We start from the raw sequence: 19,636 nt of genomic DNA on the forward strand, positions 1-19,636 counted from the left end.
CTTTCTGGAGTTGGGGTGTTAAACAATGCCTTTTCGGAGGCATGGGTACGTTTATCCACTTTATTGTAGGATAGGGGAGAAGGTGTGTTGTTAATTAGTGGCTGCTGGTTCACTTTAATCGGGGGAACCATCAACACAGGACTGAGGGCGTTGTACCTAAATGCACACAGTATACAAAACAAGGTAAATGAGCTTGTAGTACACATTGCTGGGTACGATGTTGTGGGCATCACAGAGATGTGGCAGCCAGGGGATCAGGGCTGGGATCTAAACACCCAAGATGGGCAGAGGGGGTGGGATTGCCTTGCTAGTAAGGAATAAAGTTAAATTGATAGCAAGAAGCGATATAGGGTCAGAAGGTATAGAATCTGTTTGGGTAGAGTTGAGGAGGAATCGCAAAGGTAAAAAGACCCTGATGGGATTTATGTAGCAGTAGTCAGGATTTGGGGCAGAAAATAAATCAGGAGATAGAAAAGATATATAAGAAAGACAATATTACAATGATCATGCGGGACTTCAATATGCAGGTGGACTGGGAAAATCAGGTTGGTAGCAGATCCCAAGAAAAGGAATGTGTGGAATGTCTACGAGATGGATTTTAGGAGCAGCTTGTGGTAGAGCCCACTAGGGAACAAGCAATTCTAGATTTGGTGATGTGTAATGAGGCAGACTAGATTAGAAAACTTAAGGTGGAGGAACCCTTAGAGGGTAGTGACCCAGTATGATAGAATTTACCTTACAGTTTGAGAAGGAGATGCTGGAATCAGATGTAACAGTATTGCAATTGAGTAAAGGTCACTACAAAGACACGAGGGAGGAGCTGGCCATAGTTGATTGGAAAGGGAGCCCTGCAGGGAAGACAGTGGAACAGCAATGGCAGGAGTTCTTGGGGGTTATTAGGGAGGCATAACAGAAATTCATTCGAAGGAGGAGGAAACATGCCGAGGGGAGGACAAAGCATCTGTGGCAGAGAAGGGAAGTCAGTGATAGCATAAAAGCAAAAGAAAAAGCATACAATATGGCGTGGATTAGAGGGCGACTGAAAAAGCAATAAGGGGGGAAAGATGAAATATGAGTGTAAGCTAGCTCGTAACATGAAAGAAGATTGCAAGTGTTTTATTGATATTTAAAAGGTAAGTGAGAGGCAAGAATGGATATTAAACCACAGGAAAATGAGGCTGGAGACGTAGTAATGGTGAACAAAGAAATGGTAGAGAAACTTTATACGGAAGAAAACAGTGGCATAACAGAGCTTCGAGAGAGTCAGGGGGCAGAGGTGAGTGTAGTGACCATCACTAAGGAGAAGGTGCTCGGAAAACTGAAAGGTCTGAAGGTGGATAAATCTCCCGGGCTGGATGGACTACACCCCAGAGTTCTGAAGGAGAGAGCTGGGGAGATTGTGGAGGCATTGGTGATGATCTTTCAGGAATCATTGGTGGCAGGGAGGGTCCAGAGAACTGGAAAATGGCTAATATGACCCCTATTTAAGAAGAGAGGAGGCAGAAGATGGGAAATTATAGGCCGGTTAGCCTGGCTTCAGTCTTTGGTAAGATTTTAGAGTCCGTTATTAAGGATGAGATTGAGGAATACTTGGAAGTAAGTGTTAAAATAGGGCTGAGTCAGCACGGCTTCGTCACGGGGAGGTCATGTCTGACAAATGTGTTGGAATTCTTTGAGGAGGTAACAGGAAAATTCGACAAAGGAGAGCCAGTGAACGTGATCTATTTGGATTTCCAGAAGGCCTTTGACAAGGTGCCATACAGGAGGCTGATAAATAAGATAAGAGCCCAAGTTGTTAGGGGCCATGTACTGGCATGGTTAGAGGATTGGCTGACTGGCAGAGAGTGCGGATAAAGGGGTATTTTTCAGGATGGCAGCCATGGTGTTGGGACCACAATTATTCATGATATACATTAACCATCTGGAAGAAGGAACTGAGGGCATTCTTGCTAAGTTTGCAGATGAAACAAGTTGAAGGAATGGGGAGGCTGCAGAAGGACTTGGATAGGCTAGGAGAGCGGGCAAAGAAGTGACAGAGGTGGGAAAGTGTGAGGTTATACACTTTGGTAGGAAGTGTAGAGGCATAGACTATTTTCTCGATGGGGATGGATTTTGGGAATCTGAAGCACAAAACGACTGAGGCGTCTTAGTTTAAGATTCTCTTAAGGTTAACATGCAGGTTCAATTGGCAGTTAGGAAGGCAAATGCAATGTTATTTTGCGAGGACTAGGATACAAGAGCAGGGAATGTACTGCTGAGGATGTGTAAGGCTCTGATCAGACTCAATTTGGAATATTGTGAGCAGCTTTGGATCCCGTATCTAAGGAAGGATGTGCTGAACTTGGAGTAGGTCCAGAGGAGGTTCACAAGAATGATCCTGGGAATGAAGATCTTGTCATATGAGGAGCAGTTGAGCACTCAATGGGGTTTAGAAAGATATGGGGGGGGGGGGAATCGTATTGAAACATACGGAATACTGAGAGGCCTAGATAGAGTGGACATGGAGACGATGTTTCCACTAGTAGGAGAGACTAGAATCCGAGGGTATAGCCTCAGACTGAAGGGGCAGTGGAAGAATTTCTCCAGCTAGAGGGTGGTAAAACAGTGGAACCTGTTGCCCGCAGAAGGCTGTGGAGTCCAAATCACTGAGTGTCTTTAAGACAGAGATAGATAGGTTCTTGATTAATAAGGGGATCAGGGGTTAGGGGAGAAGGCAGGAGAATGGGGATGAGAAACATATCAGATTGAATGGCAGAGCAGACTCGATGGGCCGAATATCCTAATTCTACTCCTGTATCATATGGTCTTTATTTCAAGGGGGAAGGTAAATATTGGCTACTGATCCACTTTATTATGGGATTTGTCTGTTAAATAGCACTGAAGATGCTGCAAGCTTTAATCAGAAGGTCTGCACCTTTGGAGAGTGGGGGTGACATTGATGTATCTAATAAGACATTCTGAAATGTAGCTTTTAAAGCACAAGAAGTGGGCCACTGACTGAGATGATTTAAACCTAATCTCAGCTCAACAGAAAGTGACACATTTAATCTGCATATTGAGAATTGTCACCCAGCAGAAAGAAACTTGTAACACTGATGAATTTTAGGAGCATACTACTTGCTTAGCCCACTTCATCCAGGTAAGATAGATTGGATTGGATTGGATTTGTTTATTGTCACATGTACCGAGGTACAGTGAAAAGTATTTTTCTGCAAGCAGCTCAACAGATCATTCAGTACATGGAAGAAAAGGGAATTAAACAAACTTCAAGAAAATACATGAGAATGCATAATAGGGCAACACAAGATATACAATGTAACTACATAAGCATTGGCATCGGTTGAAGCATACAGGGTGTAGTGTTAATGAGGTCAGTCAATAAGAGGGTCATTTAGGAGTCTGGTGACAGTGGGGAAGAAGCTGTTTTGGAGTCTGTTCGTGCGTGTTCTCAGACTTCTGAATCTCCTGCCCGATGGAAGAAGTTGGAAAAGTGAATAAGCCGGGTGGGAGGGATCCTTGATTATGCTGCCCGCTTTCCCCCGGCAGCGGGAGGTGTAGATGGAATCAATGGATGGGAGGCAGGTTCGTGTGATGGACTGGGCGGTATTCACGACTCTCTGAAGTTCCTTGCGGTCCTGGGCCGAGCAGTTGCCATACCAGGCTGTGATGCAGCCCGATAGGATGCTTTCTATAGTGCATATGTAAAAGTTGGTAAGGGTTAATGTGGACATGCCGAATTTCCTTAGTTTCCTGAGGAAGTATAGGCGCTGTTGTGCTTTCTTGGTGATAGCGTCGACGTGAGTGGACCAGGATAGATTTTTGGTGATGTGCACCCCTAGGAATTTGAAACTGCTAACCATCTCCACCTCGGCTCCGTTGATGCTGACAGGGGTGTGTACAGTACTTTGCTTCCTGAAGTCAATGACCAGCTCGTTAGTTTTGCTGGCATTGAGGGAGAGATTGTTGTTGTTACACCACTCCACTAGGTTCTCTATCTCCCTCCTGTATTCGGACTCGTCGTTATTCGAGATCCGGCCCACTATGGTCGTATCGTTAGCAAACTTGTAGATGGAGTTGGAACCAAGTTTTGCCACGCAGTCGTGTGTGTACAGGGAGTAGAGTAGGGGGCTAAGTACACAGCCTTGCGGGGCACCGGTATTGAGGACTATTGTGGAGGAGGTGTTGGTGTTCATTCTTACTGACTGTGGTCTGTTGGTCAGAAAGTCAAGGATCCAGTTGCAGAGTGGAGAGCCAAGTCCTAGGTTTTGGAGCTTTGATATGAGCTTGGCTGGGATTATGGTGTTGAAGGCGGAGCTGTAGTCAATAAATAGGAGTCTGATGTAGGAGTCCTTGTTTTCGAGATGCTCTAGGGATGAGTGTAGGGCCAGAGAAATGGCGTCTGATGTGGACCGGTTGCGACGGTATGCGAATTGAAGTGGGTCAAGGCGTTCCGGGAGTATGGAGGTGATGCGCTTCATGATCAGCCTCTCGAAGCATTGCATTACAACTGACGTCAGGGCCACCGGGCTGGAGTCATTGAGGCATGTTGCCTGGTTCTGTATGATGGTGGTCTTCTTGAAGCAGGTGGGGACCTCGGAGTGGAGTAGGGATAGGTTAAAGATGTCTGTGAATACCTCTGCCAGCTGGTATGTGCAGGCTCTGAGTGCACGACCAGGGATCCCGTCCGGGCCCATCGCCTTCCATGGGTTCACTTTCAGGAAGGCCGATCTGACTTCGGAAACTGTGATGGTGGCTATGGGTGAATTATGGGCTGCTGGGGCACTCGACAGCGGATTGTTGGTTACCTGCTCAAACCGAGCATAGAATGCATTAAGTTCATCGGGGAGGGGTGCGCTGCTGCCAGAGATACTGCTCGGCTTCGCTTTGTAGCCCGTTATGTTGTTTAGTCCTTGCCACAACCGCCGAGAGTCTGTCTGTGACTCTAGCTTAGTTTGATATTCTCTCTTGGCATCTCGGATGGCTTTGCGGAGGTCGTACACAATGCAAGGTGAGAAACTGGGGCCACCATTGAGAGGAGCAGGTCTGTGTAAGGAAATCCATAGGATTTCTAGCAGTGGCTGGTATTGCGGGATAGACAAACCTGATTTAAAAAAAATATATATTTATTGAGTAAGTGTACCTCATCGCTTTTTTCTTTTGTAGAGTTCCCTCAGCATCTCAGTCTCAAAACCAACTACCCTCCTCCTAGTAGAATATTCCTGTACCAACTTGTTAATATGGCCAAAAATAGAAGCAGTGCTTAATGTGGTGCCTGTGATCGACTGGAGAATGACTCTTGCAGGCAATGGAAATGTTAAAACTCATCCAATAAATGGCAGCTCAAGGGCAGCCCGGTGGCGCAGTGGGTTAGCCCTGTTGCCTCACGGCGCCGAGGTCCCAGGTTCGATCCCGGCTCTGGGTCACTGCCCATGTGGAGTTTGCACGTTCTCCCCGTGTTTGCGTGGGTTTCACCCCCACAACTCAAAAAGATGTGCAGGGTAGGTGGATTGGCCACGCTAAATTGCCTCCTAATTGGAAAAAATGAATTGGGAACTCTAAATTTTTATATTTTTTTAAAATAAATAAATAAATAAATGGCAGCTCATCTGACAAAGGAGGTGAGACACATTGCAGGGATAGTGTTTCCTTCGTGACACAGTTTGCAGCTGACCCACAAGTTATTAATATTAATACTTGGTGCTGAGAAATGGGATTTACTTTGCTCCTTGCAAATCAGGCAAACAAAATATCTCTGCTGCTATAATTCCTGTAGAGCTAATCTCTCACTTAATGAAGTTGAAAAAACTGTCATAACTTTCTTGAGAAGCGAAAAGAAATGGCAATCCTAGAAACCCACAACTTTTTCAGCTTTAAATTTAACCCTTTGGCAATGAAAATTTCAATGAGAGAAGTCTAATTTTTCCAGAAGTCAGATAGGTTACTCACTACTGCATGTGCAGAGGCACTAACATGGAGCACCCATAGACAAACCCTCTGTCAAATCAATCCAGAATCTGGTGAGTTACAGGATTTAGGAGCAGGAGTGGGCCATTCAGCCCTTCAAGCTGCTCTGCCATTCGATAGGATCATAGCCAATCTGGCTGTGATTTCAACTCTACTTTTCTGTCTGCCCCCACCCCCCCCATGACCCTTGACTCTCTTGGCTATCAGTAATCTATCCAACTCTGCCTTGAATAAATTCAATGACCCAGCCTCCACTGCTCTCCGGGGAAGAGAATGATCCACTGAGAGAAAAAGATTTCTCCTCATCTCCATCTTATTCTTGAAGTGTGTCCCCGGGTTCTATTTTCTCCTACAAGTGGAAACACTGTTCCAGTATCTATCCCATCAAATTTCCACAGGGTCTTGTGTCTTATAACATCACTCACCTATATTTGCACGTTTTGTTCTTCAGATCACGGATTTGGGTGTCTGGATGAAGAAGAAGAACTGAATCTCTTTATCGATGTTGACTGCAAGCATCCAGAGCCAGTAATGACACCCATGCCCGAGGGTTTGACACAGCAGCAGGTACATGTTTGTGATCTTGGGTGATTTCCCAGGATAAACTCTAAGCACCAGCATGTAAAGAAAATAACAGCATGTAGGAAGTGCATCGTAAGTTCACCTTGTGGGGCATAGTTGCCAAGCTTTGTGTTAGTGATCTGTGATTGACTGAATAAATTAAGGTGCTGATAGCACCCTGCAGAATGAAGCAGATTTTCTTGCTGTGCTCCTCTGCTTTATGTTAAAGCACAAAATGTCTGTGTACAGTGCAGCCAGTTGAGGCCCATTTCGATCCTAACGCATTAAAAAATACTCAAAAGTTCGAAATCATTCACAGGAAAAAGAGGAAAATGGAAGGAGAAAGTTAGAAGGGTAGCCAAATGAAAATATTTTGTTTGTTTGGGGAAAGAAAGAAATTTTAATATTATATAGTTTTTTTATTTAAACTTATTGATTTTTAAAATCCTTTTCCTTCTGGACATGAACTTTTTTCGAAAGTCCTTTTATTGATTTGTAAACATTCAGAGCCATGTAGCCTCAGGTGTTGCATTGAAATTTAGGTATGTAAGCAGTTCTGCAATGTCCTCACTATCCACCTGTAATGTCTTGTCAACTTCAATAGAAGACTTAGATAAATCATACCTATGACAGGTAATTTCTTGCGTTCTCTGCCCAAAGGCAGATCTAACCCATTACATTACGACTTCCACCGTGACTAGGGCAAGGAGGCAGTTCCTGATTTCTCCCCAGTCAGAACAGGGATCGAACCCTGTACTCAGCACCAAAATGACCATCCAGCCCTCAGAGGTGACTAAGTTGCTGTGACAACATACGCTTACACATGCATGTTGTGGTCTGAAAGTATGGATAGCAATGGCCGAGGCTCCAGTTTCTTTCTATCATATGGTGACCAGGAAAATCTCCTGCTCTTACCACCTGCCATTAGCATTAGTTGGAAGGATTCAAAGTTGATACTCAACTTGTTTGGCCACGTTATGAGTGCACCATCCTTGACCATCAAGTCCTGGAGTGGAACCTGAACCCAGGGCTTCTGGTTCAGAGGCAGGGATGCTACCCACCATGGCATAAGACCTCAGAAAGGTAACTTAACGTTCTCTGTTTTAAGAATTAACTTTTGAAATTGAAACCACCTGTTGTTTGAAATTTCTGAATTTACTGCCAATTGGTGTCTCATGAGTGATCCAGTCATTGCTTCAGAGCTCCACCATTTGCATTTGTTTTTAGATCTAAGTTTTTTCCTAGTGTTGAACTGGGCTGGGTCTTGGGCTGGATTCTCCGGCATCCCGGCCACGTGCTTCTCCACCACGAGCCGTTTGCTGGCAGCGGGATTCTGTCTTCCCGCTGCTTGTCAATGGGTTTTCCCATTGGAGTCAACCCACGCCGCTGGGAAACCCGTGGGCGGGGGTGCGCTGCCAGTGGGAAAAGTGAAGCGCAGCATCCGTAGAATTCCGGCCCTTGTTGGTGGGCGAGTTTAACCTTTTAGAACAGTTCAATTATTATGATAATTCCATTTGTGTTACAAAATTAGAATGCAAGTCTACAATGAATTACATTCTTTAGTAATGTTGGGCAGCACGGTAGCACAAGTGATTAGCACTGTGGCTTCACAGCGCCAGGGTCCCAGGTTTGATCCGCCGCTGGGTCAATGTCTGTGCGGAGCCTGCACGTTCTCCCTGTATCTGCGTGGGTTTCCTCCGGGTGCTCCGGTTTCCTCCCACAGTCCAAAGATGTGCAGATTAGGTGGATTGGCCATGATAAATTGCCTTTAGTGTGACCAAAAAAGGTAAGGAGGGGTTATTGGGTTACGGGGTGAGGGCTTAAGTGGGTCAGTGCAAACTTGATGGGCTGAATGGCCTCCTGCACTGTATGTTCTATAAATCCATTTAGTAAATTCTGTATAACTTGAGAGTTTATTTTTGAAACAGGTTGTCCGACGATATATTCTTGGTTCAGTTGTTGAAAGTGAGAAGAATTACATGGATGCATTAAAGCGAATTCTGGAGGTAAGTTGGAGCACAAAGAAAACTCAGTTCCCCCTGTTGGGTTTTGTTTCTGTTAGGTAATTCAACGAACTTTCTTGAACTAAGGGCCAGGATTCTCTCTTCTGGGGACTAAGTCCCCACGCCGGCGGGAAAACCAGCGCCAACCACTCCAGCGTCAACAGCCCCGAAAGTAAGGAACTCTCTGCAGCCGGCGCCGAAGGTCCGGCACGATCCGCACATGTGCGGAACAGCCAGCATGATCTTGCGCATGCGCAGAACGGCTGGCTTATTTCCGCACATGTGCAGACCGGCTTGCGTATTTACGCGCATGCGCCGGGGGGTTCTCTTCTCCGCGCCGGCCCCCGGGCAATATGGCAGAGTCCTACAGGCGTCCAGCGCAGAGCAAATAAGTCCCCCCATGGAACAAGCCTGCCCGTAGATCGGTAGGCTCTGATCGCGGGCCAGGCCACCGTGGGCACCATGACAACCCCAATTTTGTTCCCTCTTAAAACATATGCATTTTTAAACCTTTTGGAGCCTCTCAGCTATCTGTTTTTCACAATACTTTTGTGCTACCAAACTTGAACCTAGGAATGATTATGAAGCAGTGTTCTCAAAAATATGGGATGAGTCGGCAAGAGTCATTTCAAAAGCCTCCGAGTATCTGGCTAATATTACTGCTTGAAAATTACTTACATGTATCTTCGCAATGTTTCAAACAATATGCATCGTGAGAGGCTTGGGAGTGGATTATCACAATTTACACACTGACTTCTGTCAGTGATTCTGGTTATGACAAATAAAAATGGGGAAGCTACCCTCTTGAAAGGGGTGCCTACCCCCTAAAGGAACCCTGTCCTTCCTGCCTTTTAACCTGAGCAGGCTGGCTTACTTCATTCCATCTTCCCCAGCCATACTTATATTGCTGCAGAGGCAAAAACAAGCCCTGAAGTGCGATGACTGTAGGGTTTTGGCCAATCCCGCCGGCGTGAATTACTCACCTCACACATGGCGGGACCTGGCAGGTAAGTGTGCGGGTCGGTCCTCGGGGTGGCGCGGGGGGGAACCCCACGGTGGCCTGGCCCGCGATTGCGGCCTACCGATCTGTGGGCAGTCTTGCTCCATGGGGGGACTTATTTCCTCTGCGCTGGGCCCCTGTAGGACTCCGCCATACTGCCCGGGGGCCAGCGCGGAGATGAGAACCCCCCACGCATGCGTGGAAATACGCCAGCCGTTCTGCGCATGCGCGAGATCACGCCGGCTGTTCCGCGCATGTGAAGATCGTGTCGGACCTTCGGCGCCGGCTGGAGCGGCGCCAACCCCTCCGGCGTCCGCCTAGCCCCCGAAAGTTACTTTCGGGGTTGTTGACGCTGGTGTGGTTGGCGCCGGTTTTCCCACCGGCATGGGGACTTAGTCCACAGAAGGGAGAATCCCGGCCCTTTAGTTCAAGAAAGTTGGTTGAATTACAACAGAAAGCTTCAGACTTAAAGCAGTTGTATTAGAAAGTGTATATGGAAATAGAATCTCAGTGTATACCAGAGTGCTATTAGATTAGAAATAATGTATTAATGAGAAAATGTAGACCATTGCATATTTAAGCAGATGAGAAATGGGCAGAAGTTGATCAGATGGTATTACAGAAAGGAGGTTTTGCGGGTAGAGCAGTAGAAGGTTATTTAGCAGTAAGGAAAACTTGAGCAAAAATACAAAAACATTTTTATTGGCCTGGACTGCATATGGATGTTGTGGAATTTTGCTGTACATGTCACACATGCCCGGTAATCGGAAAACCTCAAGCAGTAATCGAACCAGCACCTTCAACACACATTCCAGAATTTGAAGAACCTTTAACTGGGGTCTTAATTGATTGTGTCAGACTCCTGCCTCAAACAACTAGTGGGAAGCTGTATTTGTTGACCATAATGGATGTGTCTTCTAGATTTCCGGAGGCCATTCCATTGAACGAACATTACAGCTAAGAGGGTTGTAGAGGAGTTAACTAAAAACTTTATTAGATATGGACTACGATCAGATCAGGGATCCAATTTTATGTCGAAGTTATTCAAGGAAGTTATAGATAGCTTCAGAATAAAACAAATTTAACTCAACTGCGTACCATCCATAATCACAAGGCAGGTTAGAAAAATGGCCATAAAATTTTAAAGACCATGCGGAGGGCCTATAGTCAGGATTATCCAGCTGATTAGGATAAAAGAATTCCATTTGTGCTATTTGCAATTATGGATGCACCTAATAAATCAACTAAATTCACTCTCTTCAAATAGATTTTTGGTCATGAGATAAGAGGACCACTTAAACGGATCAAAGAGAAATTTGTGAGTCGGTGTTCGGAGACTATGTTGTTGGACTATGTGTCAAACTTTAGGGAGAGATTAACTAGGGCTCTGGAAGTTGGCTAGGATACATTTAAAATTGTCACACGTGATGAAAAAAGAGACTGACAAGAATTCAAAAGTTTGTAGTTTTGTTAGTGGGGAGAAAGTATTGTTACCAATGGAGGGTGAACCATTAAAATCACAATTCAGTGGACCTTATAAAATGAAAGGAAATTGAGTGAGGTGAATTATTTCACCAGATAGAAAGAAATCTCAGAGTGTGCCATGTTAATATGCACAAAAGTTATTTTGATAGAGAAGGAAAAAAGGTGTTAGTCGTTGTAACTCGGGGGAAGAGACAAATCCAGATGATTCTGAATTTGACATTCCTCAAATTAGATTGGACAATGAAGAAGTAATAAGACATTGGGATAAATTACTGAGATACCTTCCAGAGGAAATTCAAAGTAATCTAAAGAGTTATTGCAGTAACATAGAGCTGTATGTGGGAATAGATTGGGATGTACAAAAGTAATTATCCATGATGTAGATGTCAGAAATGCTATTCCCATTAAACAACATCAATGCAGGTTCAATCCACTAAAATTATCACAGGTACAAAAAGGATTGTCAGCATGCTTAAGAATGAGATCATCAAAGCGAGCTGCAGTGATTGGAGCTCACCTGGTGTGATGATACCAAAACCGGATGGAACACAACGATTGTGTGTGGACGATAGAAAAGTCAACGCAGTTACAAAGTCAGATTCATGTACTATTTCTCGTTTAGAAGACTGTGTTGAAAAGGTGGGACAAGCGAGTTTTATTACCAAACTTGATTTATCAGACATGGTGAAGGGAGTTTTGGCTTTTGTGACCCCAAATGTTTTGTATCAGTTTTAAGTCATGCCATTTGGAATAAAGAACCCACCAGCAACATCCCAATGATTAACCAACAAGGTCATTCCTGGACTAAACAATTGTGCAGTTAACATTGATGATTTGGTGGAGTTCAGTCAAACGTGGAAGCAGCATTTAGAACATTTAAAGGAATTATTTGATCGACTACAGGAGGCTGGATTGGTGGTAAAGTTGACTAAAATTGAATTTGCGAAAGCTCAAGTCACGTTCTTAGGCCATACAATTGGACATGATCAGACGGTCTCCATTGAATGTGAAAACAAAAGCTATTGGAGAGTTTCCAATAGCATCAACAAGGAGAGAAGTTTGGAGATTTCTGGACATGAATGATTGCTCTCAGAAATGCATGCCAAATTTCAGCAGTGTGATTGCTCCAATGAGAAAACTTCAGGAAAAGCACAGGAAGCTTCAGTGGATGTCGGAATGTCAGGAGGCATTTAATCATCTGAAGACTGTGTTAACCACCACACCAGTTTTGATGACATCTAATTATGTCAAGCAATTTAAGGTGGCAATTAATAAGAGTGATATGGGCATTGGTGCTGTACTGCTGCAGGAAGATGGTGATGGAATTGAAAAGCCGGTTGGTTATTTTTCTTAAACTAAATATTCATCAAAAGAAATATTCAACCATCACGAAGGAGACATTAAGTTTAGTTTGGCGTTATAACATTTTGACATTTATATTGTGAACAGTTCATTGCAGACCCTTATATATACAATCCATAATCCATTAATGTTTTTGGAAAAGTTTAATGATCGAAATGCAAGACTGTTCAGATAGAATTTATTGCTTACGACCATTTAACTTAAAAATCAAACGTACAGCAGGAAGAGAAAAAGTGATTGTTGATGCTTTATCGTGATTTTGAAGTGTGAGAAGATTGGAATATTCAAAGGTGGAAAAGAAAGATTGGAATGGGCTATACTCATTTTTACGTTTGCCTTTTTGAAATATTAAACGATGTATAACTTATCGAGTTTAATAGTGAGAAATGTTTAGCGTTGAATGGCTTTGAAAGATGAAGCCATCTTTTCATATTGCTCGTTCATTTTTTCTAAAGGGGGAGGTGTGATGAATGTTGGAATTTCCGATGTATTGTATTATAGGTATTTGGTGCAGTCAGGGTTAAAAGCCTGAGTTTGGGTGTGTGTGATTGCTGCAATCATGTTTTTGTTTTAAATCTTCGTTTGAAAGACAACAAAGCTTTTGGAGCCATGGATGCAATTAAACCACCATTAAAGTCTTGGGCCCATGCAATTTTGTTTGGATTTAAGCAATTCCCTGCGGAGTTAATTAGATTTCAGCTTGGTAAGATGATGTAATTACTGGGTGGAGCTGAGTTATCAGGCATTTTGCAGCGAAAGCAGGTCAATGGAGTTCTAGCTCAGGCTGTCACCAGAAGTCAAGCAGTTTGCCCTCTGCAGTTCAATCAAAAGGCATACCTGCAGGCAGAAGAGAAGTGTGGTTGGAAAGGTGAACAATCCAGCTGAGACATCAGAAGAAATACAAACAGAGTTTCTGCATGGGTCTGACAGGAGTCAGGGACGGGATTCTCCGCAAACCAGTGGGACGGGCACACTCCGGCACTGAAGAGTGGCGTGAACCACTCCGGCGCTGGGCCGCCCAGAATGTGTGGAATCCTCTGGGGCTAGTCCGGCGCCGGGGTGTTTGGCGCCACGCTTGCCAGCGCAGAAAGGCTTGGTGCCACGCCAACCGGCACCAAAGGGCCTCTGCCGGCAGTTGCCGCGTGCGCGGGAGCGCCAGTGTGTGCTGGCGTCATCCCAGCATATGCGCAGCAGGGTTCTTCTCCGCACCGGTCATGGCAGAGGTTGACAGCGGCCGATGCGGAGGGAAAGAGGCCCACCCGCGGATTGGTGGGCCCGATTGTGGGCCAGGCCACCGTGGAGGCACCCCCCGGGAATAGACCCCCTCTGGCCGCTCCGAGGACTCTGCAGGCCGCCCGTGGAGCCAGGTCCTGCCGGTAAGGACCTGTTGTGATTTACGCTGGCGGCACCTGCCGAAACAGGGCCTGAGAATCACCGGGGGGGGGGGGACGCTACCAGCAGCCGCCGCCGACCAGCACGCCACGATTCCCGGCCCCGCCAAAATCCCGGCGCCGGAGAATTCGTCAGTCGGCAGAGGCGGGATTCATGCCGCTCCCACCCAGCGATTCTCCGACCCGGCGGAGGGTCAGAGAATCTCGCCCCAGATCTTTTCTTTAGTGCAGTGACAAGAGATCTCTCTTTCTCAAAGAACATCTCTGTAAAACAAGTGTTCCTGAGTCCCAGTAGATGTTTAATAGTGAATTGAGAACGAGACTGTTTTTTGTTGTTTAAGTAGGAATAAAGATAGAAGTTAAGGGTATTGTATTTACCGTACTGAGTCGCATTGTTTCAGGGGTAACTAAGTTATTTGTTGGTGTGATGTTGAAGGCATTTAAAATCTGTGTTAATAATAAAGTTTGTTTAAATATGCTATATCCCTATTTCTTTATGCAATTACACCTGGAGCAAAGGTATTGTTTCCTCAAAGTTTTACAAAATTAAAATAAAATATTGGGGTTTCTGTCCAATATTCTAGTCACTTTGGGAACTGGTTTGGGATTATAATATAAGTGGCCATTTATTGGCCAGTCAAGGGCCTTAATAGACCTAATGGCAGTTGTCAGGCGGACATCTTATCTGCCCACCATATTTTTGGCACAGCTCAGAGGTGCTGGGTAGGTATTTGGCTAGCCACACATCCTATTTTATGTGATTCCATGACACCCCACCCCCCACCTGAAAATATGCCGGCAGAGGTCGAGGCCAATAGGGCGTGTGGTACTGCATACATATAAGGATTTGAAATTGTTTGGATAAAGTGTTTGATTTTGATTTTCTCTCTCCACAGCAGTACGAGAAACCTCTTTCAGAAATGGATCCAAAACTATTAAGTGAAAGGAAATTAAAAATGGTGTTTTACCGTATAAAGCAGATTCTTCAGTGCCATTCCTTGTTCCAGATTGCCTTAGCTAGTCGTGTGATGGAGTGGGATTCAGTTGAAATGATTGGAGATGTCTTTGTTGCCTCAGTAAGTCTTTGAATGAAACTACATTGTTATGGGGTGGGATTTTCTGCTCCTCCCCCATTCTCTTGCCCACATTCTGCCGGCTCCAATGGAGTTACTGGACATACTGGTGAGGCCTCACCCGGGTGCCAATTGGTACTGGTCTCCACAAGCGGAGATCAGGTGTAATAGCCACTCTGGGGGTCTCGGAGGCCATTGGAGCCCTCCTGGTGGTCAGGGACAGGGAAGAGAAGTGCTTTGGCACTCCCCCGGCACCTAAGCACCATGGCAGTGCCAACCAGGGAGGCCATGCCCATGAAAGTGGGGGTGAAGGGGCACCATGAAGTTTGAAGTGGGTGTCCTGAAAGGGAGGCGGGACTTGAAAGGGGGGAGTCCCTAAAGGTGAGGCCCTCAGTGACACCTTAGCGAGGTATACTCACTTGGGGTTGGTGGGAAGACGATGCGCACAAGGATGGATGGGTGTGGGGCAGGGTCACCCTTACGCCTGGGTGGTGGGTGGGGGAGCTCACGCTTAATTGTATTGATGGGGGAGGTTGCCCCTTAGGGTTTGAGGGTTAGGGGTGTTGCACATGTCTGCAGGGGGTCATAATATCCATGGTGAGGTTTGTGGGGCACCCTAAATCTCACTTTGAGATTGGGGCACCCTTTCACAAGGGTGCCCCTATCACAGAGGAGCCACTCTGGCTGACGAGTTCAGGTCCCAGTGCAGAATCAAATTTGAAGTTTGGGACTGAGCAGTGAGTAACTTCCCAAACATCAAAGAAATGACCAAGTTTGGGTGAATACAGGTCTGGAAGCTTTCGAATTCATCGCTTTTGCCTCCGACACCTCAGGTGAGTGCCATTCAGCACTGTCTCCACAAACGTGGACCAGACGGAATGGCACTTGTAGGGGGTCTCCCAGGGGATCTGAGGTTTACAGTTGCATGCTCTTGGGGCGGGGGTTGCCCTAGAATGGCTGGTGCCACCTGGGCACCCTGACGGTGTCAGGCTGGCACCTTGGTAGTGTCACCTGGGTGCCATCCTCATCCTGCCAAGGTCCTCGGGTGGCACTGCCAGCTGGCATGGCCAGGTTTCCAGGTTGGCACTACCAAGTGTGGGCGATGGGGCTTCGGGTGCCCAATGGGGGTGCTGGGGGGCCAGGGACGGAACCCTACCATAGTGTGTTCAGGTCGGGGGTCACTTTGCAGGCCTTAGAGGTCAGGATGCCATTAAAAAATAGCGTCCCGATCTCTCGCTACACTGGGGGGTTCCAGTGAGCGGAGCGCCTCAGGGTGCAAAATGGGGCTATGCGCATTCCCCACAGCAGCACTGTGGTTAGCACTACTGCCTTACAGTGCCAGGGACCCGGGTTCAATTCTGTCTTTCGGTCACTGTCTGTGTTGAGTTTGTACATTCTCCCCATGTCTGCATGCGTTTCCCCTGGGTGATCTGGTTTCCTCCCACAGTCCAAAGATGTATGGGGTAGGTAGATTGACCATGCTAAATTTCCCCATAGTGTCCAGCGATATGACGGTTAGGTTATGGGATTGCAGGGATAGGGTGTGACAGGGATCGGTACAGACTCGATGGACCGAATGGCCTCTTCTGCACTGTCGGGGATTCTGCACAGCACGACTAGCGCTGTGAAACACGTGGCTAAACGCACTCACTGTGGGACTAGTGTTCCCAATTAGTTGAATCGCATCTGTAGTCCCCATTCCTTCTTCATCACTGGGTCAAAATCAAAATCCTGGAACTCCCTCCCTCTCAGCACTGTGGGAGTACATTTACAAAGCCTGCGGTACACCACAACCTGAAGGGCATTTAGGGAAGGGCAGTTAATGTTGGCCTTGCCAATGGCTACGTCCTATTTCTGATTTCAATATAAATGAAACTCAAGTTTATTAATTCTGTGCCAATATCATTCATTGGATAAGTGGGCTACACAGATCAACGGTCTTGCTTTGTTATTGCACATGAGTTTATAGAATGAAGTTAGTGATATATTTCGGTCACAACAGTATCAATGTAAAGAAGGTTATATAAAACATATAATTGTTAGTAAAATATATCTTGGAAGATCTGCCCTCCTTTAAATAATATTTATTTTGTTCTGTATTAAATTTTAAAAGTGGTGTTATAATGAAATCAGTACAAAATAGTATTTAATAAAATGCACATACTTTGAACCGTGTTGTTGACTTAAATAGCTGGGTGAATGGGCAAATTTTCTTGATTCTTCCACGATGTGGAGAGACCATAGATACTGATGGGTAAAAAAAGCCTGACAACACTGCTAAATATCAATGCTCTGTTTTTTATTGGATGTTTGGGAAGTTGAACATTACAGGACAGATCCTTAAACAGTCAGAACAAAATGTGAGGAAACTGAAATGGAAGTCAAAGTGATTTAAAAACAGAATCATAAATGAAAGTTGATCATTAAGCGTGACACATTTTAACTTCTAACCCGTGTAGACAATATGATTGGATCAATTATTTCAAGCAGATTGTTTGAAGTTCAAAGTTCCTGCAGGTTGAGACATTACAATGGCATTATTCAGATTTGTGGCTTTATGACCCCATAGCTGACAAACAATTGCAGGATCTGTTTAGTCAGCAAAAAAGAATGGACATTTTGGTGAAATGATTGAAAAGAAAACTCAATGCTTGCTCATGCAAACGTCTGCAAAAATCTCAACTTGAACTTTGCTCCTTTTTAAGTAGGCCTTTCAAAATGAAAATGTTGTTTGTGCTGAAAACTCTATCCGTTCATCCGCAAACTCATCAGGAACATTTTCTTCAACCCAGATTCAGTCGAATGCATAAAAGAACTGTTCGATGATGAAAATGAATCCTCCTGAGTTGGAGGATAAACAAACTTAGCTTTCATTTATCAAGTAAAATTTGGAATTCTGAGTGCCGAGTTCCTTCAACTTAAAGTATTGGATTTTCAAAGCTGTAATTTTGTTTCTGTTGCAGTTTTCCAAGTCGATGGTGCTTGATGCATACAGTGAATACGTGAACAATTTTAGCACCGCTATGGGAATTATTAAGAAAGTCTGTGCCACCAAACCCGCCTTTCTGGAATTTTTGAAGGTAAATATTTGGTGGAGGTAAAATTATGTTTCAGTTGTGAGACTGAACCACAGAGTGCACCTTTTGGGTGGGTGTGGAGCCATTTGGAGGTAACTCATTTCTGCTGCTGCCAAGTAGCAGTGGAACAACAAAATGTGTCCCCAAGCAGGGGAAGAGAAAATTCATCTGAAGACCCGCTCTTGATTTCTGTCCTGAAGCCCCAGATGAGAACTGCATGGAGACAAACACTGGACGAGGATTTTGTGATCCTGCCGTCACTTGCTGTCTCGCTTGTGCAACATGCAACAAGAACGCCCATCGGCTGCTAATCCCCAGTGAGGGAAACATGAAGAGACGAAGCAAACAAAAACTTGCAAATGCATTTAATACATGGATTACTAACCCAGTTGATCAATGGAGTGTAACCTCCCCCTATTATTTCCCCATACTCTGGAACACTCCCATCCTCCATCTCGCTACCCATCTTCCCACCTTTAAATCCTCTTGTTAGCCTCATGTTTTGAAGACCCCTTTCATCATTTTTTCCCCCTAGTTATCATTGTACGGCTACTTTTGACCTTACTCTCAATTGTTAAGAGCTTTCAAATGTTGAGTTGCATTGTAAGGAGGCATTTCAAGTAGAACTAAATATTATTAAGCATGATTGGTTGCAATTTTATTTTACGCTTTGTTCAACACTGAAGAAAAGGGTATTTTTAAACAGCCATTCTGTAGGCTGTGCTGTAATTGATCAAAACATGCACTGCCTCTACATTCTCTTCTCCTGCACATTGCTTTTCAAAGTATATTATGCAGTTCTGAATGCAAATTTAGTACCCTTGAGGTGAAAGCTGACAATCTCCAGTACTAATTTAAGCCACATTTATTTACCCTGGAAGTGAGCGTTGCTGTCAAAGCTGGCATTTATTGCTCACCCCTAGTTGTCCTTGAGAAAGTATTGGGAGAGCAGTTTTGTGACAATGATCGACTTTGACTCGGTTGGCCAGTACGACAAACTGAACAGATTCGATGTCACTTTTGCTGACATCAGACTTTTTATAACCAGATTTGTTACAACTGAATCTAAATTGGCAAACTGCCCTGGTGAGACTTGAACCCATCTTTTTTGAATCATTAGGTCAGGCCTCCAGGCGACTGGTCCTGCGACATTATTCTCAGCCTACTACTTATGGAAACAATTGGCACAGTTACGATCATAACTGTCAATTACAATCAATATGTATTTGGGAGATTATATATACAATATATTAAGCTAGAAGATGTTGATTGTGTTCCAGATGTCACACCATAAAAAAGCAAGTGAACAGGAGTGCAAATACTCAAAACAAATAAATACTTAACATCCCGCCTCCCACTCCCCAACCCCCCTACCTTTTCCCAGTTTCAGAGGTCCCGAGTCCCACCATTCCAATAAGATCTGTCTTACTAGGCTACCAGGGAGGCAAAGGCCAAGCCGTCGGCCTCTCTCGCCCCCTGGACGCCCGGGTCCTCTGACACTCCAAAGATCACCACTTCTCGAATCAGGTCCACCTTCACCCCAAGACCTCTGACATAATGGGCAAAATTATCCGCCCCAGCAGGGTCTGAGAATCGCCTGGGGCTGCCGAAAATCCCGCTCCCGCCGTGGCAGAGATTCTCCGCCACCCGGGAAGTGGCGGTGGCGGGAATCACGTCACTCCGATCGGCGAGGCCCCTGCGGCGTTTCTCCGGCCCGGAT

The 19,636-nt window shown here is 45.2% G+C and overlaps 1 protein-coding gene across 1 annotated transcript in view; it reads left to right on the plus strand.

Annotated features, from left to right (window-relative positions):
• The window catches only part of arhgef10 (Rho guanine nucleotide exchange factor (GEF) 10), a 372,032-nt gene that overhangs the window by 173,190 nt on the left and 179,206 nt on the right, over positions 1-19,636 (plus strand). The window contains 4 exon segments of the mRNA XM_038800413.1: positions 6,416-6,531; positions 8,454-8,531; positions 14,663-14,842; positions 17,803-17,919. Coding sequence (XP_038656341.1) covers positions 6,416-6,531; positions 8,454-8,531; positions 14,663-14,842; positions 17,803-17,919 — 491 coding nt within the window.

This window comes from Scyliorhinus canicula, chromosome 6 (assembly GCF_902713615.1).
Source record: "Scyliorhinus canicula chromosome 6, sScyCan1.1, whole genome shotgun sequence".
Taxonomy (NCBI): domain Eukaryota; kingdom Metazoa; phylum Chordata; class Chondrichthyes; order Carcharhiniformes; family Scyliorhinidae; genus Scyliorhinus; species Scyliorhinus canicula.